We start from the raw sequence: 27,567 nt of genomic DNA, 5'->3' as shown, positions 1-27,567 counted from the left end.
ACTATTGTGTCCAATTACATGATTAGCTTATGAAAACCCGCGGCTCCCTGAAAGCACTCGCTGCATCGCCGCCAGCTCGCGCAACACGTATCAAATACCCAACAGATGGCCATTACACAAACAGGCTAATTTATCTCAAAGCCAGTGGTGGGGAACAAACAAAGGTATTTTTTACTCACTGTAGCAGCTTGATGTTGACTCTAGCTTTTCTGCAATTCCCGTGGAGAGGCAGCTGGTCGCCGGAGCTTTCAAATCAACTCGAATGAAAGACATCTTGTTTTCATTAATTCTCCAGCAGCGAAAGCTCTTGTTTGTAAGATTAAAATTAGACGACAGCACTGATCGTTTTTTTTAATGAAAACTCAAAGGCGCAATGTGTGGTGTGTGTGTTTAATCTCGTAAACCCAGGTTAGGAATTTAGGGGCCTTATTGTGAATCGTGTACACACGTATAGTGATGTTATTTAATAACATATACAACCAGAACGACTTACCAAAGGCCTATAGGCCTTTAACTATTTGATGGGTTTGCCGCTCATTAGGTCCTTGAGCAGTTGCTGTCTGTAGGATTTGATATGTGCTGATTAACGACTTTTTAAAACATCAAAAATGATCAATTAAAATATTGTATTCGTGCTTCGTATATATGTATTTAGTAGAATGGATGATTAACTAATGAACCCGCCGAATAGCATCAGCATCTGGTATGGACGCTTGAATGTGCTGCCATCATGTGGCTAAATAGAAACAATGCAACCTTTGGTCTTTTATACAGGCTGAAGATCTGTTGCCCGCTGCGGTCCGTATTGAATGTAGGCCACGAGTCTGCTTTAAATAGCCAAACCATGTGCCGATCCCACAAATAAATATTGACTGAAGTTTATAATTGTAACAATTTTATATAAACAGAAAGAGTAAAAGAGTAAACAAGTGTCTTACATCGACGCTTAATATAATGGGCTATCATCGATCATGATAATAGATAGAAATAATAAATGTGTACTTATCTCTACTTCAAAGATGACGTTCCTTTTTATTAATAATCATATAATCGTAATCGATCGTAGTGGGTCACTTCTTCATTCTCTTAACAAATGGAAACAATTAGCTTAATATATATGTATATGCATAATATAACACAGCACTTTGAATGTATGTGTATATATATATATATATATATATATATATATATATATATATATATATATATATATATATATATATATATATATATATATATATAATATTATATATATATATATATATATATATATATATATATATATATATATATATATATATATAATATATATATATAATAGTATATTATATGTGTGTGTGTGTGTGTGTGTGTGTGTAATGTGTATATCTGTTATAATAATATAATGCATAGGCCTAGTAACCTTTGCCTTTCTGTTTTCAAGAAAGCGAATTTCGTAGCGATGAAGGTTGTCCCTTACCAGCTCCCATCCTCGACAGCGTTTCCCCTCTCCCTCCCACACCGAGTTTCCCCCTTTAACTTTTATTAAGTTTGTACCTATAGTATACAGTGCCTTTGCGTGGTCTCTCGGTCTGGTTCCTCTGCTATATCTCACGCGTGTAGCTGGCACAATGTTCACCACAACCGGGTCGAGAGGACTGTGTACGTAAGCCGGACATTCTTCACACCGGGGACCGTTGTGGCGTGAATGAGGCGGGGAGACAGTGCTGGTCGTCGGCTCTGCACTGTCATTCATTCCGCACAGTCTCGGTCGAACCGCTGCTAGCTACTATAGGGCCTGTTGGTGCTATAGGTCCGTCCGTGGGAAACAAGGCATTTCATAGACGGTTATTTAATAAGTAGCTAGCGAGCTAGCCGACCCTAGCTGGAACGGTCGGTAATCACACCTTAATAACGACTGCGGGGTTTATGGGGACACCTGACATTGACACACTGTTTTTTTAGGTTCGTATACGCGTAAGAAGATTTGATTTGTTTCACCTAGCTGCCTTTAAGTCATTGTGATATTGACATTACTGCATTTTCTATGAGCTAGCTAACGTTATAGTTCTTTCGTTTTGTGCCTAGTCGAATGATACTTGTGGTCAAACGCCTTTTATGTCCGCTTGGAGAAATGTTAACCATACGGTCTCCAGTTTACTTGACAAAGCAGTCGTTATCGGACTGTTGATTAGTCTATACGTTATCTAAAAATATCAACGTCTTCCCGTGTGTTTACATTTCTACCAGTTGCACCTTGTACACATTTTAATTGTACCATTTGCAGAGCTGTCAATTCCAGGTTCAGAAAGTAAAATCACCAGAATTTTGCTCAAGCTTGCTAGATTTTCAAATTAGTGCAATCCAGGTAAAATTAGTGGAATCAACACAATCCAGAAAGCCTGAGCAAAATCCTGGTGAGGACTTTTACTTTCTGAACCTGGAATTGACACCTCTGACCATTTGTAAACGTTTTCACTTCGGTAGCGGAGAGATGTTTCCCAGGTGTCTAGTCCAAAAATCGTCCTCCAAATACCTGTCCTCCCCACTTGTGTGACACAGATAAAGCCCCCCTGTCGAAATGCTTGCTGCTGGTTACCACTGCCCTCCCCGTGCTGCTCGTCCTGGGTCTGCCTCAGTACCAGAAACTGTTTGTCTACAGTCTCCAGGCTGTAAGACAGCACAAACAGGTGAGGTGTTGATTTTACACCATTTTTTCTCTCAATGGAAAGTGATTTACTTGCTTCTTAGCTGCTTTGAGGCTAAATGTCTATTAGAGATGCACATTAAGTGAGTCCCAGATACCCAAAAAGTAAGTGCATTTGTCCAATGTTCATCACATGGTGTACACAGACTACTGTAAACAAAAAACACTTATGTCCATACCACAGCCCACACCTGTTTATGTATACATGTGGCCGTGACCTAAAGAGTGTGTGCGCGTGTGTGTGCACGTGCGTCTTCCTGCAGGTCTGGAGACTCATCTGTGGGAGGCTGATTTGTCTCGATGTGAAGGACGCGTTTTGCAGCGCGCTGCTCGTCTACAACTTCCGCGTGTTTGAGAGGAGGTTCGGCAGCCGCAAGTTTGCCGTAAGTCGTTTGCCGCAGCCGCTCCGTCTCTCGGTCCCGAGGGTTGTCGACTCCCCACGGGTCGTCGTCTGCCTCTCGATATCCTTCCGTACGTTTCAGCACGTGATTAAGGAAAATGTTGGCACGGCTACGTGAGGACTGGCTGACAGGACCCCAAGGGTCTGGCCCACGGACCTTTGGGTCGTACGGTACTGTTGTTGTGCCAGTCCTGGGCTCATGTGAATGCACTGGAAGTATAATTGCGTGAGAGAGGACTGAGCTGGCAGAGGAGCCTTCATTCCTGCTGTGAGCACAGCACAGTCCTGACCTCTTGACCTCTGACCTGCACAGTGTAGGGTTTCCACCAGGACTCCTTTTCCACTTGCTCTGATTTGTAAAAATCCACAAATGTTTTCTTACTTCAGTGTTGTTAAGGTTCTTAACAACTTTATAACATGAAATAATCATAGTATAACTTGAAATATGTAAAAGAATATTTTTCTCCACTAGATGTCTCTTCCTTGCTTGGTCTTTTCCTTTGTGTCATTCAACAAAGTTGTGTCACTACCTGTAAACAAATAAATAGATGACTACCAGTAGCACCATTATATTCTCTTTCATTTGCCTCCATACCATCTTCTCTCTATGTCTTTTATGTAAATGCTTCCTGTGACTAATTGGTGCTTGTGTGACCTCTTTCTTTGATGACGGTAGTCCTTCCTGTTTGGAGTCTGGGTTCTCTCTGGACTTCTGGACTTCCTGCTGGCTGAGGTGCTTCACTTCCTGTTTGAGCTGCGGGTGGACGTGCTGCCGGCCGGACTGTGAGTGACTCTCGTCTTTCACCATCCTCCTCCTCCTCACACGCCGACCTCTTTATCGCCAATGCCTGCTTTGCTGGGGCTCCTTGTAGGTGTGCGATTAGAGACTGTGTGATCATTCACTAGTACTTTAGAAGTGGTGGGTTTCTGACCAAGAGCAGCTGTTGACTAAGTGTTGTTAGGTGGTGGGCCACTCTCAGACCAGCAGTGTTTGCGTCTGGACTCCTGTCTACTTCAGCGGGGAAGGGAGCGACAGTAAAATCTCACCAAAAATTAGCATATTGAATGTTATTTGTCTTGGTTCAAGTAAGACCCGAAGAAAGTGTTCTCTGGGTTGCACGTGCAGGTGTTGATAACGACATCAACCTTCTTAACAGCTGTTTCTATAGTAGCAGTAATAAGACTCGATGCAGCCGCACCGTGAAAGGGAGCTTTAGCTTGTCGAAAAAAGTGAGATGCGCTTGCATATGGTTTGTAAATGACAAATGAACTTTAGAATGCTAATAATCCTGCTGTTTCACAGCTTGTCTTATTGGTCATTGTGCCAAGAACTTGCTGCAGACTGCAGACAACTGGATTTTAGCTTGCAAATTACTAGCTAGCTAGGAAAAATTGCCTGCGACAACCAGCTAGCTAGCTTTGCTTATAAACTAATTTTACTTAAATAATTTATAAAGAATTAAATGTGTTAAATAAAATATATTTTGTCACACAAGGCAATCTTCAGTAATGTACAGTGAGAAAAATAGGTATTTGAACACCTTGCAACTTTGCAAGTTCTCCCACTTAGATATCATGGAGGGGTCTTGGATATAATAAAAAAAAAATCCGGAAATCAGAATGTATGATATTTCAATAATTAATTTGTGTGTTACTGCTACAAATAAGTATTTAGTCCGCCTCTAAAAAGTCCACCTCCACTCCACTATTTATTCTAAATTAGAAGCACCTGTTTGAGGTCGTTAGCTGCATAAAGACACCTGTCCATCCCACACAATCAGTTAAGCTGGGCTTACACTGTGCGATATTTTAAATCCTGTACTCAGCTCCAGCTCAAACTGTACGACTAAATCGCAGGGTTTAAAAGTTCACAGCTCACGATTCATATACTCACACTCTACGACCCGACGCTCTCATGCGATCTCACGAGGAGCGATTTGAATTTCAAACATGTTTGATATTCTTGCGACGCTGCGATTTCTGATCGGGAGTTGGTCGTGAGGTGTGAATCGCTCCTCGTTTACCTGTGTAAACTATACGATGCACGACACGCGATTGAGCCGAAACTCGGCCCGATCGCAAAAATAGTCGCACGAGTGAAAAATCGGCTGAAAATGGGCCAAAAATCGCACAGTGTACGCCCAGCTTTAGACTCCAACTACTAACATGGCTAAGACCAAAGAGCTGCACAAAGACACCAGAGACAAAACTGTAGACCTCCACATGGCTGAAAAGGGCTACGGGGCAACTGAGTGAGAAAAACAGCAATTATTAGTAAATGGAAGAAGCTCAACGTGACTGTCAATCTCCCTCAGACGGGGCTCACTGTAAGTTAAAACAAAACTTGCATTACCTTAAGAATCTACATTTGTGTGAAGGTTGGAGCAGAGAGGCCGACGTCTTTAGCAGCAGCGTGGTTGATGTAGCTGTACTTACAAACATCCTCTGCGTCGTTTCATGGTGCTACCCTGAGGAAAGTCTTAAAGAGCATAAATTATGAAACTAAACTTGCGCTCGTAGAATTACAGAACTTAAATTCTCATGCTTGTAAAATGTTCCTACACCTTCATTTATGGCATTTGTCAGACGCTCTTATCCGCAGTGACGTGCGTTGATTTTCCTAATCACATCCTTGGTGTTTCTATCTCCTTGGTCTACAGCCTCCACTGGGTGAGTGTCAGGAGTGTGTGAGTTCTTCAGGGGAGCAGAAGGTGAAACACACCTGTATAAACCTGAACCCAAAGGTTTTACCTAATGGTGAGGAAAGGCGTATATGTGACTCCTTATCTGTGTGAGTCTCTGCCATGCTACAGGATAGCAGACTTTATCTGGGACTGTTGGCATTGGCTAAAGCTCAGCACTGTTCATTATTAGCAAACACTGCCCATCTTACTACATCATACCGTCTTGGATGTGTATGGAGCAGGGATGGACAACTGGCGGCCCGCGGGCCGTGTGTGTGTCCTCACTCAGTGCGGCCCGCAAATAGATCAATAATAATTTAATAATTAAAAGAAAAAAAAAAAACGATAGAGCAGGACTTTTTTGTTCTTGTAACGTAGGGCTACGCCCCCCTCTCCCGTGTCGGTGTTGTTGCTTGCCCGGTTATCCCGCCCTGTGTGTCTGTTGTCCTGGTTTCCCTCTGTCTGCCACGCACGTGTCGTCATTGTGTTCAGTTGTGTCTAGTTTAGTCCTGTGTACTTGTATCTCTGTGTTTCGCCCGTTGTTGGTTATTAGTGGTTTGTTCGGTTTTGTGGATTATCTGTCATCGCTGTTCTGGTATTTTCCGTCTCCGTTGTGTTTCTCCGTTGTGAATGGCTCTCCTGTTACGACTCCTGCCTGTCCTGTTGACCACTTGGACGGCTCTCCCGTTTTGACCTGTACAAACGACTTCGCCTATGGAATTCCCCTTATTAAATCTCGCTCTTCTCAGCGTTTGTGTCCGCCTCCTCGCTCCGCAGCGCGCTACGCGTTACACTTCTTTGATATGAAGGAGTTCAAATTCCTTTTTGCACTTTTTTATTAAGCAAATGTTTTGTCTTTGTTGCTTATTAAGGACATGTTAATGCATTTATATGCAGAAAATAGATGTATGTTGGTGCAATAAACATACAGATCTGAATTCATTTAAAATGTGTTCTTATTGAGAATAATCTGTAGTGTCTTTCATATCCAATTATTTGAAGTGCGTGGTCATGTGGCCCTCCAATAATAGTGCTGAAAACATTTTGGCCCTCTTTATCATGGAAGTTGCCCATCCCTGGTATGGAGCATAGTTGTGTGTCTCCAGCACTAGAGGGAGCTGTTCGTACAGTGCAATAAGCATAGTGTATATTAAACTCCAAAGTTGTTCTCACGACTTCTCATGGGGTGATTGTTTTGCTTGATAAAGGTTATCTGTCGCTCTCGATACATTCTATAAATAGGTTTTCTGAGTACAGAGTTCATTTCACTTGCCCCTCCTTGTGCTAGAGGGCAGAGTTCGGCCGCTGTCCTCTCTGTGAAACTAAAACAGAGAAGTGTTGTACTTAAATGCTTCTCAGCGTCTGTGTGTAGAAGCACCAGAGGCCACAGTTGAGCAGTCCCGTCATGGTGCACGCATGCCTCTGCTCACCCATCAGACCGTTTGAGCACCAACGTGTCTGGAGGGTTTAGGACTTCATGCGCACGCCCCATATAACCTCTGTTGAGTTTCCGCTAAATACAGACCTGTTCATCAAAGTTAGCTTATGGTAGGACAGACTGCATGCAGTTACACTCAGGAAAAACTTCAATTTCCAAATTTCTGAGTTATCTTGCCATTTGACTCATTAGGCCTACTTATGGTGGTGACCTGTGTGATGTGTCTCTGTTCGGTTGTGTTTTCACCCCCTCATTTCCCCCTGAGGTAACTGTCGGTATTGAAACATGGTGCAGTAGCTTTTGCAAGGTGGCACTGGCTTTGACACGACTGTGGTCGGTTCTCTTGTGTTGTGTGCCGTCTTCACTGTTTACCCTCCCACGCAGTGCGCTGACTCTGAATTTTTTTGCAAACGGTAGGACACATGTTTTTTGGGGGAACTTTATTTGACCTCTGCTTGTTGCTCATTTAGAGTCGATGTGCAGCCTACGCTCTTGTGATTTATTGGCTTTCTGACACACAACACACACTCGGTACAAAAAGATCACAACCACCACCATCACCACTCACTACCAGCTATTACAGCTGACTCTGAGTCTTTTTGCAAACGGTAGGACACATGTTTTTTGGGGAACTTTATTTGACCTCTGCTTGTTGCTTATTTATAGTCGACATGCAGCCTACGCTCTGGTGATTTATTGGCTTTCTGACACACAACACACACTCGGTACAAAAAGATCACAACCACCACCATCACCGCTCACTACCAGCTATTACAGCGCAGCTGTACGTGCTGAATGTCCAGTACACACGCAAACGTTTTTTATTACTATTATGGCTGTATTGCCTTCATCGGTACATCACAAAAGGACTCAATATGCAAATGAGTGGCTGTCACGATAGCACACGCATCAGTCACAGATATCGATCACGTTTGTCCTTCCGACAATGGGAATGCACAGCATGTCGCCAGTCTTAATCTCCTGCCTCCATCTCCATGTCCTACGGGAAAATCGGACATACAACTATTTTGTACCCAACATTTCCTCCACTTTCCTTCCTCGGATTTGCCGCCCGAGAGGCGCTTCCTCCGCCCGCCGAGCCTGGTTCTGACGGTCCCTGCGTCCCGCGCCAGTGTTCAGCCGTTCGTGACGGCGCCCAACGGCGTCTCGTTGCGGGGGTGGCCCTTGGCGCGGGATTGGTGCAGCTGGTCGTGGGTGGCGGAGCTGTCCGGTGACGAGCGTCCCGTGCTGGAGATGGCCACGCCCACGTGCCTCCTCAGCAGCTTCAGCACTCTCTGCTTGTAGCCTTTGCAGGCGAAGAAATAGACGAAGGGGTCCAGGCAGGAGTTGAGGTTCATGATGCACACGGTCACGTGCAGCGACACCTGGAAGGTGCGCAGATCCTCGCAGGCGAGCTCGTGGAGGAGTTTCCGCACCATGTACTGAAGCAGGTCCACGTGGTAGGGGCTGAAGCAGACGAGGAACACCAGCACCACGCCCGCCACCACGCCCCGTGCCTTGCGCGTCCGCCCCGACCGATCCATCAGACGGTTGGCCTTGGCCGCCAGCTGCAGCTTCCGGGACAGCGTGGAGTAGCAGGCCAGGATGGTGACGAGCGGGACGCCGTAGCCCACCATCACGGCGCCGATCAGCGAGTAGGGCAGGTGCGGCACTGCCGTCTCCAACGTGGCGTACTCCATGCAGGTGACCGTGCCGTCGCCCTCGTCCCGCGTGAGGTCGTAGGCCAGCAGGGGCAGCGTCTGGACCAGCACCAGCACCCAGACCAGCAGGCAGACCACCCCGACGGTCCTGGGCCTGCGCAGACACGCCCACCGCGGCTGCAGCACCACGGCCACGAAGCGGTCCACCGCCAGGCAGGTCATGAAGTTGACGCTGGCGTAGATGTTGATGTAGAAGAAGAGGGCGGTGGCCTTGCACAGCCCCTCCCCCAGCGGCCAGTCGAAGCCCCGGGCATAGTACAGGGCCCGGAGCGGCAGGACCAGGCAGAACAGCAGGTCCGACATGGCCAGGTTGGCCGAGTACAGCGTGGTGGAGTTGAGCTTGGCCAGGTTGGAGCGGATGGCGTGCAGGGCGAGCGCGTTACCCAGCAGGCCTATGGGGCAGATGACGGCGTAGGCGAGGGGCAGCAGCACGCGGGCCGTGTCCCGGTGACCGTACAGGTCCGTGCAGTTGGTGCTGGACGGTGACGACATGTTGACCAGCGTTTCCTTGGGGGGAGGGAAATTATGAATATTTAAATTTAAAATAACTGTTATGATCAATTGTGTTACTGTTTTTAAAAAGTGGCCCTTTCAATGCTAACACTTATGACAAATGGAACAATAAGAACACATATACCACTGTTCTAAACTTGTAAAACACAGCAAACAGGTTTTACTGATTTTGTGTTTTACTTTGTTCCTCCTTGGTGTCCATGTACACGTCCATGTTCTGGTTTGAAATGACGAATGAGTTACAGCTACTCTCGTACCAAAATCACAAAGTCATTTTTGCAAGGTCTGCTTTTGAGAGGGAGAGCCCTGGGCACGCCGTGACGACCATCTGAGATCTGTGTTCTACCTCACACTCCCTTTCAGATCTCAGAGTTCACACACAGGACACCCTCACACTTCCCGCTCGTACCACAGCGATCGTCATTCGAACATTTCGTAAAAACGCTCCATTTCAAACTGAGTCTCGGTTGCGTGACCTCTGAGACTCGCAGTAACGGAGTTTACGAGCGTCAGGGCAGCAGGTGTGGACCCCGCTGTAAGCTCACCCTGGACAAACACACGGGGCTCACGGCCCGAGTTCTTCGTGTCTTAGATCCTGCCTGGCTAGTTTTTTTTCTGCTTGTTTTCCATTGTCTGGCTCGTCTACTCCAATTCTTGACTTCCCTGTTTAGTTCATTAATCAGAATGACTTTAGAATCAGAATAGGCAAGTGTGTTATAAGGACTTCGTCTTACAAACTGGGTTACTTTTCAGCTGAACATTACTAATAGTAATAACGTCTGGTCACTGGAATGACATTTACAATCACTCAGATCTCTAAATGCTTGAGTTTTACTACTTTCATCATTTTTTGCAGTTTTTTTCTGAAATGATCACACATTTAAAGATATTGGTCTTACATAATGTGTGTCTGCACAGTTGTACCATATGCACGCAGCATTTAGTCAAACACTCACCGGACAGGATGAGAAGTCTCTGATTACCTGGTAGGATCCTTTCAGAATGCTCTCGCAAGCTCTCTCTTCTCTCTTTCTCTCTCTCCTCTCTCTCTCTCTCTCTCCCTCCTCTCTCCTCTCTCTGTTTAATCTTGCCCCATAAACAGCTCTTTCAAAAGACAGAAGTGTGACACTGGTGATGAGTGGTTAAAGATCTACATCACTTCCTTTTTTCACTTTTTTTTTTGCTTTGTTTGTGTTTTGGGGTGTTGTGTTCCATTTCTTTTCTGTTCCCCCCATCCTCTCTCCCAGGGGAGGGGCGGCGGGGCCTGACGTAGGCGTGGTGTCCTGTCCTCACGCACACTGACACTGGTATTGAAATGAAGCACTACGAACTTGCTCTTATAACCTAAGGAAAGTCTGACTGTTTGACCGAATTTGTGGATAGAGGGATAAACTGATTCTGGATCAGATTTCTGATGCTACGTGAAGGAAAGCCGTGCAGGCGCAAATGACGTATGAATTTTTCCACCGCAAAAAGTGGATCAGATGATGATCTTTGAAGGGATCTTTCTAAATGGATATGTGGTTAATACTGTGAGGTGTTGCTCTTTTGGCACAGGTGTGTTGTACCACGATGTTCCCCTCGGTGGTTCTCTCTTGACGTACCAGGAGCTCTTTTTGATTGGTTGGTTTTTTTTTTGCCCGAGCACACGCACACACCTTTCCTTGTGTTGCCCTTTGCGTGTGAATGGGACGAGGTTCCTGTAGTGAAACCATGGCCCATGGTTACAAGAAATAAGGCCAAAGAATAGACACCATGGCTGATGGCGACCTTTGGTCTTTGGCCCTGTGGCATTGTGCCAAACCATCGCCACGGCGCCAAACATCCCCCACCCCCATTACATATGGGGGAGGGGCCAGACTGTCTGTGATTAATATTAGAGAGCACATAACCCGTGTTGAGTGGGCTTCCTCATTTTGCTTACACATGCCTTGGAGGAGGGCCGAGTGTTCAGACTGTCTGTGTAAATGGTACTGACTGCAGAATTCCTCTCTTACTTCCTTATTTGGCTGCGTTTTGCAATTTTGAAGTTGCGTAATTGGATGGCCTGTACTGTTCTGTACGGTTGGGAAAACGTGCTTTTCTTCTCGTCCTCCTTTGTCTTCCCTCGTGCTCCCTCGTCCATCTCACACTTCAGCTGTGATCCCACACACACACACACACACACTACCAACCCCTCCCGAGCCACAAGTTCTTCTTTCGGTGTCGTTGGGGAAGGCAGATGTGTGTTGGGCTGGGATGGTGCCTGCGGTCATTTAGAAACTGGCACGTGTGAGTGACAGTTTCACAGCGTGCGGAGGTGTTGGTGGAGCTTTCACACTTTACTGTGTGAGCAGGGTTTCCTCACCCTGGTGTGTTTGAGAGATGCGTATAGGTGAGAAGGCATCCAGCCCACACACACACACACACACACACACACACACACACACACACACACACACACACACACACACACAGAGGGGGGTGGGGGGGGGGTCAACTGTTGCTGTGCCATTTATTTGAACTTGCAACTTCAGTTAACATGTGGGCCAAGGGGAAGAGATGGTGGAGGTGGTGGTCGAGTTTAATGCATTATGTTGATCTATTAGCTCATAAGGGTGAATTTGACTTTACAATTATCGGTTAAATATTTGAATTTCTGCTGATAATTACAACCATTACGACAATTATATTACATTATATATTCATTCTAATGAATTTATATGAAAAATAATTATTGCATCAGATGTTTTTGTTTTCCTGTACACTCATTATTGGTTATTAATATTGGTTATTAATATCTGAATCCCCCAGTTCAAGATGGCAATTAATGCATCAGCCTAAGAGTGTTCAATGTTGGTGTATCGCTATATTTAAGCAATTAACACTCTTGTACTCTTTCTCTGAGTGTGTGTCTCTCTGTCTCTCTCTCTCTCTCTCTCTCTCTCTCTCACAGGCTGGGTCCAGTCTTTGCCCTTTTTGTGCCTTTCTTCTGTTCTGTTCCTGGGGTTCAGGTGACTCAGCTTCTGGGATGCATCTCCATCACCAACAAGTCCCTCGTCTACCTCGTGGGCCTTCAGGTGAGCTGGTGCTGACATCAGAACACCCTGGAAACCCCTGTATTATACATGAACACCCACCCATGTGTTATATATATGAACACCCACCCATGTGTTATATATATGAACACCCACCCCTGTATTATATATGAACACCCACCCATGTGTTATATATATGAACACCCACCCATGTGTTATATATATGAACACCCACCCATGTGTTATATATATGAACACCCACCCATGTATTATATATGAACACCCACCCATGTGTTATATATATGAACACCCATCCTTGTATTATATATGAACACCCACCCCTGTATTATATATGAACACCCACCCATGTGTTATATATATGAACACCCATCCTTGTATTATATATGAACACCCATCCTTGTATTATATATGAACACCCACCCATGTGTTATATATATGAACACCCACCCATGTGTTATATATATGAACACCCACCCATTTGTTATATATATGAACACCCATCCCTGTATTATATATGAACACCCATCCCTGTATTATATATGAACACCCACCCATGTGTTATATATATGAACACCCACCCCTGTATTATATATGAACACCCACCCATGTGTTATATATATGAACACCCACCCCTGTATTATATATATGAACACCCACCCCTGTATTATATATATGAACACCCACCCCAGTATTATATATATGAACACCCACCCCAGTATTATATATATGAAAACCCACCCCTGTATTATATATATGAAAACCCACCCCTGTATTATATATATGAAAACCCACCCCTGTATTATATATATGAACACCCATCCCTGTATTATATATATGAACACCCATCCCTGTATTATATATATGAACACCCATCCCTGTATTATATATATGAACACCCACCCCTGTATTATATATATGAACACCCACCCCTGTATTATATATATGAACACCCACCCATGTGTTATATATATGAACACCCATCCCTGTATTATATATATGAAAACCCACCCCTGTATTATATATATGAACACCCACCCCTGTATTATATATGACATTGTGTATGTTTTAAGGGGCTCAGACAGTGTGTTATATAATGGCCATTACTGACTGTGTATCTAAGTGTTAATGGTCCACATAGTGAGTGTATCACACTGTGTGATACTGGCATTTACACAGACATCCTTCACTCACAAAGGCTAACAATGATGGAGCGTTTATTAGCCAAATTGGCCTTGTCGGGTAGATCACATCCATTTGAAACTTTTATTTTGAAAAGCGTTGTGGAAGTGACCTCGACAGGTGGAAATTTAGCTCCGTGTTTCTTAGCCTGGCCCTCAGAACGCGGCAGCCGCCCCACGCTCTCGCTTCAGTCCACCGCCAACTACGACCGGGCCGTTAAGAACGGGTGTGTAGCACAGCGTGTGTGCTGGGAACACGTGTCTTCTGGAGGACCCTTCAGACCGGCTGAGAACCAGCGATTCACCTCCGTGTGACTCTGAACTCGAGCTTTTTGGGTGCAGCGCTCGGAGGAAGCCCACTGGGGCTTTGTGAAAGGTGGCAGTGAGCGTTGGGTGTGTATGTGTGAGTGTGTGTGCACGTGTGATGGGTACAGACTCGGGGTCGAGAGCTGTGCTGATCCCAGCACTGTGAGCAGCCCTGTGGTTAATGTTCTCACGCTGATTGCACGTCTGCTGGGCTAGTGGCAGGCGCATCCTGTGTGAGCGTGATTAGAGCTTGCGGTGGGACATGCTGAGTGGCACAGCGACAGGGTGCACTGGTGTGTGTTGCTACGCATCCCAGCCATGGCAGCCGTGTAGGGTTGTGTTGGTGTACTGAGTGCTGTTGTCCTGGTGCAACTCTGTCCATCACGTCTATATCCATTCAGTTACTGTCCAACACACACACACACACACACACACACACACAAACTATTGGGCGGAAAACAAACAAACTCAATTTTTTCTCTCTCCCTGTCTCTCTCTCTCTCTCTCTCTCTCTCCCTGTCTCTCTCTCTCTCTCCCTTTCTCTCTCTCTCTCTCTCTCTCTCTCTCTCTCTCTCTCTGTCTCTCTCTCTCTCCCTGTCTCTCCTTGTCTCTCTCTCTCTCTCTCTCTCTCTCTCTCTCTCCCTGTCTCTCCTTGTCTCTCTCTCTCTCTCTCTCTCTCTCTCTCTCTCCTTGTCTCTCCTTTGTCTCTCTCTCTTAGTTGCTAACCTCCAGCACGTACATGTGGGTTGTTGCTCTTAGTGGACTGGTGAGTACAAATGTCCACCTTACATCTCACTTCCAGACCCATATTAAATATTCTATTACTTATAGTAATTACTTATTACTTATATTACTTATTACATATTACTATTATATATAGTGTTTTGGTATCAAGAATCATGAAGATTGGTATCAGTGTCTTCTAGACCAAAGGGCCTTGTGCTCCTGTCCTAACCACATCAGCCTTTATGCAGCTCGGCAGATGAAACACGTAGCACTGCGCTAATGAGTTTGTCCACAGCTGGTCTGTGCTATCTCCGCTCTAGATAACACCGAACCCGCATCACAATGCAGCGTCACTCGCATTTCCACATCACACCAGTTACTCCACGTAAAGCACTTCGGAGCACATTCCGTTTGTAAAGACAGTTTCATTATTTCATTATAGTAAAGAGAATTTCATTACATCTGCAGCTTTGAACCTTTTTGAATGTGTCTGAACTTGTTTTTTTATGTCTTAATGTTTGTTTGTTTTTTTTTTTTTTGTTTTTTCTCCCGGTCGTCCCGGCTGACCCGTTGCGGGGCTGCAGGCGTCGGGCGTGGTGTACTACGGCGAGGCGCTGGGCGTCCAGCGGCTGCTGCGTGTGCCGGGCTGGGCGGCGCGGGGGGGCGCCCTGCTCCTGGAGCCCGTGCTGGAGGGGGCGGAGCCGAGGGCGGAGGCCCCGCTGGGCATGGGCGCCACGCTGGACATCCAGCGCCAGCAGCGCATGGACATGCTGGACCAGCAGCTCCTGCTCTCCCAGCTGGCCCAGTTCAGGAGGAACGCGGCACCGCCCGAACCACCACAGGTGCGTTTGTGCGCCCTGCGGACGTGGATGGTCACGTGGGGCTCGTCCTAGTGATGTTCCTGTGAGTGGTGAGAACAGAACACACAGGAAACACTGGCCCGGCCACAGCCAACGTTGACCTCCTTAACAGTGGACGTCAGTGCCAGGAGGACACTGGTGATGTTTCTCCTGTGTTTCACACCCCGCTCACACCATCCTCGCTGATGGTTGCCTTCACTTCACAGGCCAGGATGTCTCTGAGACTCATTAGACATTAGACAGTTTTCACTATGAGTGTTTCTTGGTATGTTTTTATTAACTATCCCATATTGTTCTGACTACCCCCCTTTTTTTTTCAAACCAAAGGAAACTGTTCATTTCCTGCACATGAACACACACACACACACACACACACACACACACACACACACACACACACACACACACACACACACGTACATCAGCTGCTAAACAGATAAATATACAGATGAATTTGACTCATTTGGTGATCTTATATAAATCTGATAAGGATGTTGTAACCTGTATATTGTGCGACATGTGGGGGCGTATGGGTACAAAGATGTTTGTAGTTGGGTTTCCATCCAAACCTTTTGAAAAAATAATACGCAATTTCCAAGTTTCGGCAGAAAAAAATGCGAATTAAGCCTTGTTTCCATTCATTACAGTTATGCGAATAAACTTTAGATCACGTGAGAGGACGCCAAACAATAGTGGTTTTACGTCCATCTGGCAGTTACGCATTTTTGCACGTTGAGGTTTTGAAACAGTTTTTTCTTTTTCTTTTCTATACATGGAGAAGTTACATTCAATTTTTGCTCTCTCCAGAACTGTTTTTGTATGCATTTGCCATCTTTACATCGCGAACCACATGACTTGAGGCATGATACGTCATCGTTTATGCGAAAAACCCTTTTCCATCCAGTTTTTCCAAATTTTGGCGATGCGATAGTCTAACTTTTCCACCTCCTCCTAGCGTAAAAATCTTTTTGCGATATTTGGGGATTTTTTTCGAATTTTGGACTTTTTCCATCCAGCTTTTTTCATGCGCATTTTCAAAATGCGCAAAAACTGGGTGGATGGAAAACCCTCTTGTCTAACGTGTCTGTAACGGGGTCCACGTGGGTAGCTGTACGCCAGCTTTAACTCCACACTTAACATCAGGGTCGTCCTGGGCCGAGTTGACCATGTGTGTGCAGCGCCGTCCGTCAGCTGTGCAGGGCTGAGGTATCTGAACAGGGCTGAGGTATCTGAACAGGGCTGAGGTATCTGAGGTATCTGATGAGCAGGGCTGACCCCAGGCTGTGCAGGACTGAGGTGTATAAGCCTTTAAACGATTACGGTCTTTTAGGTGCAGACAGCTATGTGCGTATCATGTGAGACTTTTCTTCTTGATTACTTCCTATGTGACTCTTCCTCATTTGTTGAACAGACCATATGCAGTGTGTCCATTTCTTGTGGGCTTTCTAAAGTTTTCGCTGTGTAGATACTGTACAATTCACAGTTGTTACTTGAGAATAAGATATAATTCCAGTAATCCCCCTCTCACATTGTGCACTGCTGACCACGTCTGAACAGTGATGATGATAATGGAAAGTAAGGCAAAAGCTTAAGAGGTGAAGTATATTTATTTAAAAGCCCGTAGTTTGAATAAGAATGTGAAGTATATTTATTTAAGAACCTGTAGTTCGGATAAGAGACACATGCTCGTTCCGTAAAGGCACAGAGCAGTGAGGATGTCATAGTTGTGTCTGTAATGTCTTATAAGTAGTCACACAGGAGACAGGTGCTGATCCAGGGTCAGTGTCTCCCTGTTTTAATTGCAGCTGAATACTCACCCACTGATGGGCTATCGACGAGTCCCATGATGTGCGTGGGGGGGGGGGGGGGGGGGGGTGCTGACAAAAACATGCTTAGGCCCTGTTTACCACACAGGTTCCTTGTGAGGACTAGATCACTTTTGTGACCTTTATAAGACATGGTGAGACTTCAGCCTTGTTTTAAAAGGGGAAGGAAATGTGAAAAAGGTTTGTTGTGACTGACACCAGAGAAATTGTGTCAGTGTAGTTTGGCTCTGGAGTTTGTTTGTGGTGTTGTTGTTTTTGCTAATTTGCTGTACTTTGTTTTGCCCCCACAGGCAGGCGGACTCCTCGGCTGGAACAGAATCTTTCCTGGGCTGCGACCCAGGACGCCTAACCCCCCCCACATGCAGGTCCCTCCCCAGCAACCTCATCAGCCACGCCCAGCGGACACGCCAGTGGTCGAGGAACAGGTGAGCTCGAATAATAAATTGTTACTTTATCATCTTGGTATTAAAATGCCGGCCAGGGCTACCAGGTCATCTTTACATAAAACAACAAATAAGTATTTTCAATAAACAAAACGATTGTAAAGATTGAGCATCCGGTCAGTACTGTGCTGTCTTGGTTTGGCATTTCTGCCGTCTTTTCAACGTCACTGATGCCTGAAACAAAGTTTCCTCTTTGTTTTCCAGGTGGCCAGACTGATGGAGATGGGCTTCTCCAGGATAGACGCCCAGGAAGCTCTGAGAGCGTCCAACAACGACATCAACATGGCCACGAACTTCCTGCTGCAGCACTAAGGCGGAACGGGAGGGAACGTCGGGTGGAGGAAGGCGGGGCTACGTGGCCTCCCTTGGGGCGGGGCAGGTTGGGAGATGGGTAGGGAAGGGAGGAGCATAAGGAGTGGACCGCCTCCAAACTCTTAAGGAGCTCATGGGGGGGCCTCTGCTCTCTGATTGGCCGGTGCGGAGCTGTCGGGGCTGCTGCCGTGTCCCTGCCAGGCTGCCGTATCTGTGTGACTGTGGTGTGTAGAGGCGTGGCGTGCGTCGTGATCTCAGGGCTTTGCGTTCTCAGGCCTCGTCAGTTCTTCACATGCTCCCACGCCGCATATTGAACAGTGAGCCCGAGACCGTTCAAACGCAAGGTGACTCGCGCCTGGATAAGAGTGTCCATCTGAAGAGGTTTTCTCCATCTATGGGCCTTTTTGATGAAGGATTCCGCTTCTCCTGGGTCCGTGAATGCACGTAGCAAAAGGCATAAGCTATACGATCGAAGCCTTGAATTTTCATTAAATGTCAAATATTAAAGGTATACTACGTGACCTTATTGTGGTTTGGTTCTGAGTTGTACGTTTGTAACATGATTTAACCTCAAGTTGTGGCCAACAGCTGTTAATAAGAAGAGGCATCACTCTAACAACATGCTAATATGTCTGCCACCGCAAACTGTTGTAACTGTAACATTACTGCACCGTGGTTCAAAGGGCACCATGGTTTTGAGATGTTACAGCAAAGAAGTGACTGACCTAAGGCTGTTCCACTCAGCAGGAGGAAGGGGAGCAGTATGTACATCCACTTCTCTGTACCTGTACAGTGTAAATGCTTTGGGTGTGTGTGTGTGTGTGTGTATAGTGTGCAGAAGAGGCAGAGATTGAGCTAGCGGGTTAAAGTGTTTTGACATATAAATGTATAATAAGGAAAATTACATGATGTATGACAATAAAATTATTGATTTACATTTCTAAGAGTAACCATTTCAATTTAGATTATTCAATTTGGATTTTACTTTTGAAACTTTCAATGAATGTTGCCATTAAAAACGTTTCAATTAATTTTTATAATTGATTGCATTTCTTCTAATTATTTCTTAAGAGTGTGTGTGTGTGTGAGCCCGCGTGTTTGTTTGTTTTCTTTGACGTTTGATTATATTTAGGATTTCAAGAAGGGTTGTTGAATATTATTTTTGCAGAAATGTGAGAAACTTATGAGAAGTTGGATCAGGTGTCTTGCCAAAATGTACAGTGTTGTATAGCAACTGTTCTTTGTGAAATACTATTTTAAATGGTCATTTCATTCATTGAACATTGCAAGATGATCGTAATATCTTAACACTGGGCAACATAATTTTTATTTTATTTTTGTGTCACAAATTAAAAGAGATTGGACCTTGTAGCAATTTATGTTGAATGTTTTTAGAATGTTTTATCATGTGTGGTTTTTACATTGAGTATATTTTACTTATTCATAAATCTGTTACACTTAAAATATGTACAAACTGCTGAAATGTAGAATGGATGATGTTTTGCTTGTATGTGCTCTCAGGAACATCCCTCTTCAGTGTACAGCAATAGTCTGCCAACATAGACAGGCTCCACTATCCTTGCAACCAGTTTTCCTCACTACACATAAGAGTGTGGGCCTATGTGTGTACACCTTTGTACTGAAACAAAAAATACACACAAAAATACATTGTTTTTGCAAAAAACAAAATCACTGACCAGTGTAATGGTTGGATGCTTCAGACTGACCAGATAACTATGTATTTGATTTGGCACTGTGTGGTCTTATGGCAGTCATGTGAGGGTCGTGGGTTCGATTCCCAGACCTGAAGCCATGACTGAGGTGCCCTTGCGCAAGGCACCTAACCCCAACTGCTCCCCGGGCGCTGGGCTAGGGCTGCCCACCGCTCTGGGCACGTGTGATCCACAGCCCCCTAGTAATCACTAGTGTGTGTGTGTGTGTGTGTGTGTGTGTGTATGTGCTCTAACTGCACAGATGGGTTGAAAGCGGAGGACAAATTTCGGTGAAAAAATCACAATTGACAAAATATGGAACATTTACTTGATATGGCTGTAGACTCTTGCTGCAGATTTTAAAACCTTGTATTCAACAGCAACAGTTATTCGGTTAATTAAATGCTACCATCTTGTGGTTGGTCTTGTTAACTCCCAGGTTTGTCTTGCTGCAGCCTGTAGGAGAAGTCCACATCCACCACCGCCCTCTAATGCGCTCTCATGCACCAACTCACTACTTCTTCATTGGAGAAGAACTGTGTGGCACTGGAAATACGCATAATACCTCATAAAAGTGTTCAGGAGGCACGTCGTTGCGCTTAATTTACACATACCTAGTTTACTTTGTGTATCGTTCCACATATGTTATTCATTATTCAGCCGTACGTTGTGTTTTTTTTTTCACTGAAGATGTGGGCCGCACAAATTCCGACTTATGTTACGGGTGTCAATTATTGTTAGACTGTTATTATAAATTATTGTTGATTGTCCTATGTTAGTCACACACACAGCAGGTGGTCTCAGTACTGTATTTACAGTCTTGAAACAAAAACTCTTTTGTTTAATGTGATAATGTCTGTAAATAGCACAATATAAATTTTAAATTGCTTTCTACCAGTATTCATGCATAATCACTACCATAACATAATAAGTAAAACACAATTCAAATGGTAATGTTAACTGTTTACTGGTAATGTTGGTGATGGAGAAAGGGTGTAATGGTAATGTTGGTGTTTAGTGTACTCAAACAGCCCAGCCCACTTTCGCAGATGGCGACACACCTGGGCAACTCTAGTGACGTGGCAGTGTTGTGGAGACCAAGAGTGGCATGATTAACACGATGAGTGGTGGTGCTGGTGGCGGGACTGATGTTGGTGGCAGCAGCGGTGGTGGTGGCAGCTGTGGTGTTGGTGGGGGCAGCTGTGGTGTTGGTGGGGGCAGCTGTGGTGTTGGTGGTGGCAGCAGCGGTGGTGGGGGCAGCTGTGGTGTTGGTGGGGGCAGCTGTGGTGTTGGTGGTGGCAGCTGTGGTGTTGGTGGTGGCAGCTGTGGTGGTGGTGGTGGCAGCTGCGGTGATGGTGGTGGCAGCTGCGGTGTTGGCGGTGATGGTGGTGGCAGCTGCGGAGGTGGTGGTGGCAGCTGCGGTGTTGGCGGAGGTGGTGGTGGCAGCTGCGGTGTTGGCGGAGGTGGTGGTGGCAGCACACCGGAAGCAAGACCAGAAGAACTAGGAGAAAGTGATGGACAACTGGAGACGGCAACTGGGTCAGACGGATCAGGAGTGGCTGGAGGAGGGGGCATAGGACACGTATCAGAAGGAGCAACTGAGCAAGCTGTGGGTGACTGAAACGCTTCTGCTATTGTTGTCTTTTTTGCACTGCTGCACAGGGATAAATGTTTTCTGAACTGGTCTTTTCTTATTATTGTCTGACTGCAATAAAGACAATGAAAGTGTGCTGTGGGTCTGCAATTCCTGCTGCATTTACAGATGAAGGAACCTGTAAGACAACAATAACACCACAGTGAATTATCCTACCAATATTAACATCCTTTACCTCATTTAGCCCATCAATTGACTGAGATTTGAGTGCATTTGTCTATTCAACATTTATATTTTATAACCAAAAAAGACCTCTACCGTACCGTCATGCTCTACTCCTTGCTTGATGTGGTTTTGTAGATGAAGGGTGATTTTAAATTGCTGATCAGTGTCATAATTGCAGCAGGGGCATTTAAAGACACCACGCTGACGAAAATGTGAAGGGTCAAAAGTGGCCTGAACATATGTTGGATGCTGTAAAACATAAAACACAATGTGAGCATACAATTATTATTAGGAAACGCGTTAATTCTAACCACATGGAAAACAAAAATATAATAAATGTTTATCTAGTTATAAAAATTACAACACTGATCTCTCCCTGACGCTTTATTTATAGCACTAACATTTTTAAACCAGCTAAAACCCCTGGCAAAAATGATAGAATCACCGGCTTTGGAGGATGTTCATTCAGTTGTTTAATTTTCTAGAAAAAACCTGTTACTTTTTTTAGACCAAGCAGAGGGAATAAAAATATGGAATCACTCAATTCTGAGGAAAAAAATATGGAATCATCCTGCAAATTTTCATTCCCAAAACGTAACACCTGCATCAAATTAGATCTGCTCGTTAGTCTGCATCTAAAAAGGCGTGATCAGAGCTTGGAGCACTTTTGCACCAAGTGACTGACAGGAATCACGGCTCCAACATGAGAGGTCTCCATTGAAACAAAGAGAATTACCAAATGTTACAGATGTTAGTTTTTCACAGTCAGCTGTGTCTAAACACAAATACAAACAACATGGGAAGGTTGTTAAAGGCAAACATACTGGTAGACCATGGAAGACATAAAAGCATCAAGACAGAAAACTTAAAACAACATGTCTCACAAACAGAAAATGCACAACAAAACAAATGAGGGGAAACTGGAGTCAACGTCTGTGACCCAACTGTAAGAAACCGCCTAAAGGAAATGGGATTTACATACAGAAAAGCTAAACAAAAGCCATCATTAACACCTGAATAGAAAAAAACAAGGTTACAGTGGGCTAAGGAAAAGCAGCCGTGGACTGTGGATGATTGGATGAAAGTCATATTCAGTGATGAATCGTGAATCTGCATTAGCAAAGGTGATGATGCTGGAACTTCTGTTTGGTGCCGTTCCAGTGAGATTTATAAAGATGACTGCCTGAATAGAACATGCTAATTTCCTTTGATCCCTTCATTGATGATCCAGGGCTGCATATCTGGGAAAGCCACTGGGGAGATGGCGGTCATTACATCTTTATTAATGCACAAGTTTATGTTGATATTTTGGACACTTTTCTTATCCCATCAATTTAAAGGATGTTTGGGAATGATGAAATCATTTTTCAAGATGATGCATCTCGCCACAGATCCAAAACTGTGAAAACATTTCTTAAAAAAAGACACATAAGGTCAATGTCATGGCCTGCAAATAGTCCGGATCTCAGTCCAATTGAAAATCTTTGGTGGAAGTTGAAGAAAATGGTCCATGACAAGACTCCAGCCTGCAAAGCTGATCTGGCAACGGAGTTGGAGCCAGATTGATGAAGAGTACTGTTTGTCACTTATTAAGCCCATGCCTCAGAGACTGCAAGCTGTTAAAAAAGCCAGAGGTCGTGCAACAAAATACTAGTCATGTGTTGGAGTGTTTTGGGGTGTTTGTTTTTCATGATTCCATATTTTTTCCTCAGAATTGAGTGATTCCCTATTTTATTCCCTGTGCTTGGTCTAACAAAGTAACTGTTACTGACTGCCACTTTTTTTCTTGACTACTTATAGTGTTTGTTAAAGCCAGAAAGTTGCCATTTGAAATTACTTTAGCTTTGTGTCATGTATGTGATCTGCTTTTTTTCTACAAAATTAAACAACTGAATGAACATCATCCGAGTCCGATTATTCCATAATTTTTTGCCAGGGGTTGTAGAGTAGGTAGGCTAGCGACATGGTTAGACAGTTAACTGGCTATCTAGGTAGATAGTTAACTTCGTTGTTTGGCAGTTAACAGGCTACATAGCTTAGCTAGCTAGCTAATCGCTCGTTAACTTCAAGGATATAGTTAACTAGCTATATAGGTTAGCAGGCTATTAACCCAGTAACTGAATCGCTGACTTGATGCCTAGCTCACTGCTTGAATTGAGCGTTAAGTTGTGTTAACATTAGCTGGTAGGATTTTAACCCAATAAAACAGGCCAGATTAATAATTTTTGATTCAGTCATGACTGAGTGCGTTCCTGCTTCATAATCCATTTGTATATTTATACTTGCCGCCATTACAGGAGACGTAGCTGCTTCGGCGGTCTGCAAGTTCTGTTTACTGGGAGCAAAAACAGGCGTTTCGGACGTAACATGGACGTGGCTTCTGGCTTGAGAAGAGGGCGGGGCTGGATGTCCAACTCCGCCTTCGCCGACGTAACATGCGGCCGCCATATTGGATGGGTCTCCCCTGCGCTCCAAGTACACTTATTTTGGAAAGGAGTATAACTATAATAATCACAACTCTGCGACTCTTTACCCGATTTTCACACAGTTTGGTTTGTTACAAACAACAGAGATGTAGTTATGACACAGGATGCTGTTACACATTACATACACATGACAGTTTTTCTCAGTCGATTTGGTTCATTTCTCACATCATGATTCACATTGGCATCACAACTAGTGCATTTTTCAAAACAGTTAGTGCAAACAGCAAAACTCAATGAAATACCTGCAAAAGCACGTACTTCACTCAAAAGTCTTTGTTTTTGCCCTAAAAGCAAATATTTACATCAGTCAATTTGTCAGTGCCATCAGAGTATCAAGTTTGTGTGCCATTGCCTATGAACAAGGCAGTCAAAATACTTAGTCATGTTGTCAGTGCAACTTTAAGTCACAATCAGTGCAGACTGTATATTCTGATGGGAACTAGCTAAGCTTTTGATTTCAAGAATGCTGCACATTCTGTGGTATATCAAATACATGTTAAACACATACAAACTTACATGGAACACAAAGTTACACATGACTGTATGTGGGAGACGGATAGAAAGGAATTGGACTGGAATCAAATTTGTACAGCAATATTGTTCGCACTGCAATTTGTTGACAAAAACAAATCTAATTGAAATTCAGAAAAGACAGACAACTGACTGGAAAAAACTGCAAAATTAGAATCTTACTCTACACATTCAAAACAACCTGAGCACATACAGCCTCCTCTTGTTGAGGAGTGAAAATGGAACCTCTGTATGGAGTCAAATTAGGGTCTTTAATGGTGACGAAAAAATAATAATATCGCAAATATAAGATTAGCATTTTGCATTTTACGTTCCTAATTTGTTTCTGCAATACTTTCCCTCTTTTGCATTTCTTTCTTTTCTTTGCGTTTCACATTTTATGTTGCTGCTTTTTTTTGCAATACTTTCTCCCTTTTGTGTTTCTTTCTTTTGTTTGCGCGTCACTGCTTTTCTTTGCGTCTCGCATTTTACGTTCATAATTTTTTTTTGCGCTTCTCTCTTTTCTTTGCTCCGGTTTTACCCTCTGTGTGGGGGCCGGGAAAGAGGCGTGGCCAAGAGCGAAAGGCGTGCTGTGAACGTTCAGCGTCATCAGTTGAACCGTCACACAGCGCGGCAATTTGGTTACTGGTATCATGGCAGACGGTCGCCCAGCTGGACCACAGGTATATGCGTGCAGACATAGACATCAGGTGCTAAAGCACCACCAACTCTGCCCTTTATCAACGAAAGTGCCCTTTTAAAACTTCGTTTAAAAAATATATATTATTATTATTAACATTTTACTGAGGTCGGTTTGAAATGATCTTTTGAAAACCTGAGCGAATAAAAACAATGCCCTGAAATGCGCCACCACCTCGCACACACCCGACCTCTCTCTTCCTTTAACACCAGATGCGCTGCAGCAGCAGTTCAGTTCAGCGAGTGGAAGGAAGCTGAACTGACGCTGAACGTTCACAGCACGCCTTTCGCTCTTGGCCACGCCTCTTTCCCGGCCCCCACACAGAGGGTAAAACCGGAGCAAAGAAAAGAGAGAAGCGCAAAAAAAAATTATGAACGTAAAATGCGAGATGCAAAGAAAAGCAGTGACGCGCAAACAAAAGAAAGAAACGCAAAAGGGAGAAAGTATTGCAAAAAAAAAGCAGCAACATAAAATGTGAAACGCAAATAAAAGAAAGAAACGCAAAAGAGGGAAAGTATTGCAGAAACAAATTAGGAACGTAAAATGAAAAATGCTAATCTTATATTTGCGATATTATTTTTTTTCCTCACCATTAAAGACCCTAATTTGACTCCATACCTCTGCCCCCTATGAGCTAGTCTTGATATCCTATATGTTATAAGAGTGCAAAAATGCAAAACAAAAAATTAAATACAGTAACATGTCAGAATTTATGTCAATGTGCAGCATTACAGCAAAGAGCACATTTCTGAATTACAGTACATACAGGTTTTCTCTATGAAATGTTTGAACGATTGAAGACACAGTTGTTCTTCCAATATTCGGCTGCATCCAGCAACCAGATTCAGCCATTGTAAGACCATGACTTACATGCAAAACATGGTCCACAAATGTTGCCCGTATTTCACTGTTTTGTCCCCTCAGCCTTACACCACATAGTCTTACCCCTCTACACCACATAGTCTTACCCCTCTACACCACACAGTCTTACTACTCTACACAACATAGTCTTACCCCTCTACACCACACAGTCTTACCCCTCTTCTTGGCTGTTCACCCTGTACATGGCCTTGTCTTTCCATTATGAGACTTTGTGATACTGCAGTGTTTACGTCTATAAATGTTTACCAATTACAGTAAAGGTTCATGAGACGCACCTCTAACCTATGGTTGAGACCATTGGTTGATCTAAGCCTTCACCAATTCCCTTTCTTATGGTAACTGAATGTTCACTTGCAAACAATTTAATCAAATTAGGGTAAATTACCAAAATGTAAAACAAAAGGTTGTTTGTTTTACATTTTATATGGGGTATCAGTATATGGGGCTGAGGATCTTTGGGCAACATGGTGGCTTGGTGGTTAGCACGTTTGCCTCTCGGCACTGGGGTCTTGGGTTCAAGTCCCTATCTGAGTGGAGTTTCCATGTTCTCCCCATGTCTGCGTGGGTTTCCTCTGGGATCTCCGGTTTCCTCCCACAGTCCAAAAACATGGAGGTTAGGTAAATTGGTAGTCCCAGACAAATTCTCCCTGAGTGTGTGTCTGTGTCTCTATGTTCAATAAAAAGTAGTGTCTGAGTGTGTGCTTGTGCCCAGTGGTGGATGGTGCTCTGTCACTCTGTCTCTCCCCTTCCTGCACCCCATTCAGTCCCCCAGGGGGCTGTGGCTTCTGGTAGAGAGTACGCTGTGTGCAATTGGCTGCTGCTTCTCGCCAGGTTGGTTGTCTGTGACTTGTACCTGTGTTAAATTGTAAAGCGCCTTGGGTATTCAGAAAGGCGCTATATAAATCGAACATTCATTCATTAACTGTTTAGCATGAAATTATGGTTCTCGATTCCGAATTGGGTTTCTGCAATGTGCTCCCCGAGTAAAAACACATCTTCAGAACCAATCTCAGTCCGTACGAACTGGTTGACAAAGGACACGCTCTGCTGCTCTGACCACCTTCACTGTTCCATCTGAGGGGATCATCAGACCACCATGGTTTTTAAGTTGAAGCAGGTGGTAGCTCTTACACGGCTTACAAGGCTTACACGGCACACCTCACAGGACAGATTTTCAGAATATTTCGGACAACAAACCCTGAAATGTAGACCAGGGCATTGTCCACAAGACCACAAAAGCAGGTGGGCAGGTAACTGTGGTCACATATGACTGCAGAAATGTTTGCAGATGGGGACGGGAGCTCTTCTTCTACCATTAAAGCAGAGT

General features: G+C 44.4%; 3 protein-coding genes across 4 annotated transcripts; 1 reads left to right on the top strand and 2 right to left on the bottom strand.

Moving 5' to 3' along the window:
* Positions 1-1,459: 1,459 nt before the first annotated feature.
* On the top strand, positions 1,460-19,500 carry ubac2 (UBA domain containing 2). Its single transcript, XM_076982624.1, has 9 exons — positions 1,460-1,641; positions 2,542-2,669; positions 2,950-3,069; positions 3,763-3,869; positions 12,378-12,501; positions 14,683-14,730; positions 15,275-15,532; positions 17,667-17,801; positions 18,024-19,500. The coding sequence occupies exons 1-9, from the start codon at positions 1,611-1,613 to the stop codon at positions 18,129-18,131; spliced, it is 1,059 nt and encodes a 352-aa protein (XP_076838739.1). The 5' UTR covers positions 1,460-1,610; the 3' UTR covers positions 18,132-19,500.
* Positions 7,694-10,583, bottom strand: gpr183b (G protein-coupled receptor 183b). 2 transcript variants are annotated; one of them, XM_076982622.1, is made up of 2 exons: positions 10,399-10,583; positions 7,694-9,436 (listed from the first exon to the last, which is right to left on the bottom strand). In XM_076982622.1, exon 2 carries the CDS (start codon positions 9,419-9,421, stop codon positions 8,345-8,347), a length of 1,077 nt encoding a protein of 358 aa, XP_076838737.1. In that variant the 5' UTR covers positions 9,422-9,436; positions 10,399-10,583; the 3' UTR covers positions 7,694-8,344. The 2 variants fall into 2 exon arrangements, with proteins under 2 accessions (XP_076838737.1, XP_076838738.1); XM_076982623.1 differs by having other exon boundaries at positions 10,426-10,577.
* Positions 19,501-20,441: 941 nt separating the features above from the next.
* On the bottom strand, positions 20,442-24,887 carry LOC143484105 (uncharacterized). Its single transcript, XM_076982625.1, has 3 exons — positions 23,949-24,887; positions 21,761-21,911; positions 20,442-21,615 (listed from the first exon to the last, which is right to left on the bottom strand). Exons 1-3 carry the CDS (start codon positions 24,108-24,110, stop codon positions 20,915-20,917), a joined length of 1,014 nt encoding a protein of 337 aa, XP_076838740.1. The 5' UTR covers positions 24,111-24,887; the 3' UTR covers positions 20,442-20,914.
* Between the last annotated feature and the right edge of the window lie 2,680 nt (positions 24,888-27,567).

The sequence above is a fragment of the Brachyhypopomus gauderio genome, chromosome 20 (assembly GCF_052324685.1).
Source record: "Brachyhypopomus gauderio isolate BG-103 chromosome 20, BGAUD_0.2, whole genome shotgun sequence".
In the NCBI taxonomy this organism is placed as follows: domain Eukaryota; kingdom Metazoa; phylum Chordata; class Actinopteri; order Gymnotiformes; family Hypopomidae; genus Brachyhypopomus; species Brachyhypopomus gauderio.
Note: the sequence above shows the minus strand (reverse complement) of the source record. Positions and strands in the feature narration are given on the sequence as shown.

What these genes read in the sequence shown, in the direction of transcription:
- ubac2 (XM_076982624.1), top strand. Translation starts at nt 1,611, where the DNA reads ATGTTCACCACAACCGGGTCGAGAGGACTGT. An exon ending in CTGTAAGACAGCACAAACAG is followed by an intron (nt 2,670 to 2,949) that starts GTGAGGTGTTGA and finishes GTCTTCCTGCAG; the next exon opens with GTCTGGAGACTCATCTGTGG. An exon ending in GACGTGCTGCCGGCCGGACT is followed by an intron (nt 3,870 to 12,377) that starts GTGAGTGACTCT and finishes TCTCTCTCACAG; the next exon opens with GCTGGGTCCAGTCTTTGCCC.
- LOC143484105 (XM_076982625.1), bottom strand. Translation starts at nt 24,110, where the DNA reads ATGGCGGCCGCATGTTACGTCGGCGAAGGCGGAGTTGGACATCCAGCC. An exon ending in CTACGTCTCCTGTAATGGCG is followed by an intron (nt 21,912 to 23,948) that starts GCAAGTATAAAT and finishes TATGTTTTACAG; the next exon opens with CATCCAACATATGTTCAGGC. An exon ending in GCAAGGAGTAGAGCATGACG is followed by an intron (nt 21,616 to 21,760) that starts GTACGGTAGAGG and finishes GTTGTCTTACAG; the next exon opens with GTTCCTTCATCTGTAAATGC.
- gpr183b (XM_076982622.1), bottom strand. Translation starts at nt 9,421, where the DNA reads ATGTCGTCACCGTCCAGCACCAACTGCACGGACCTGTACGGTCACCGG.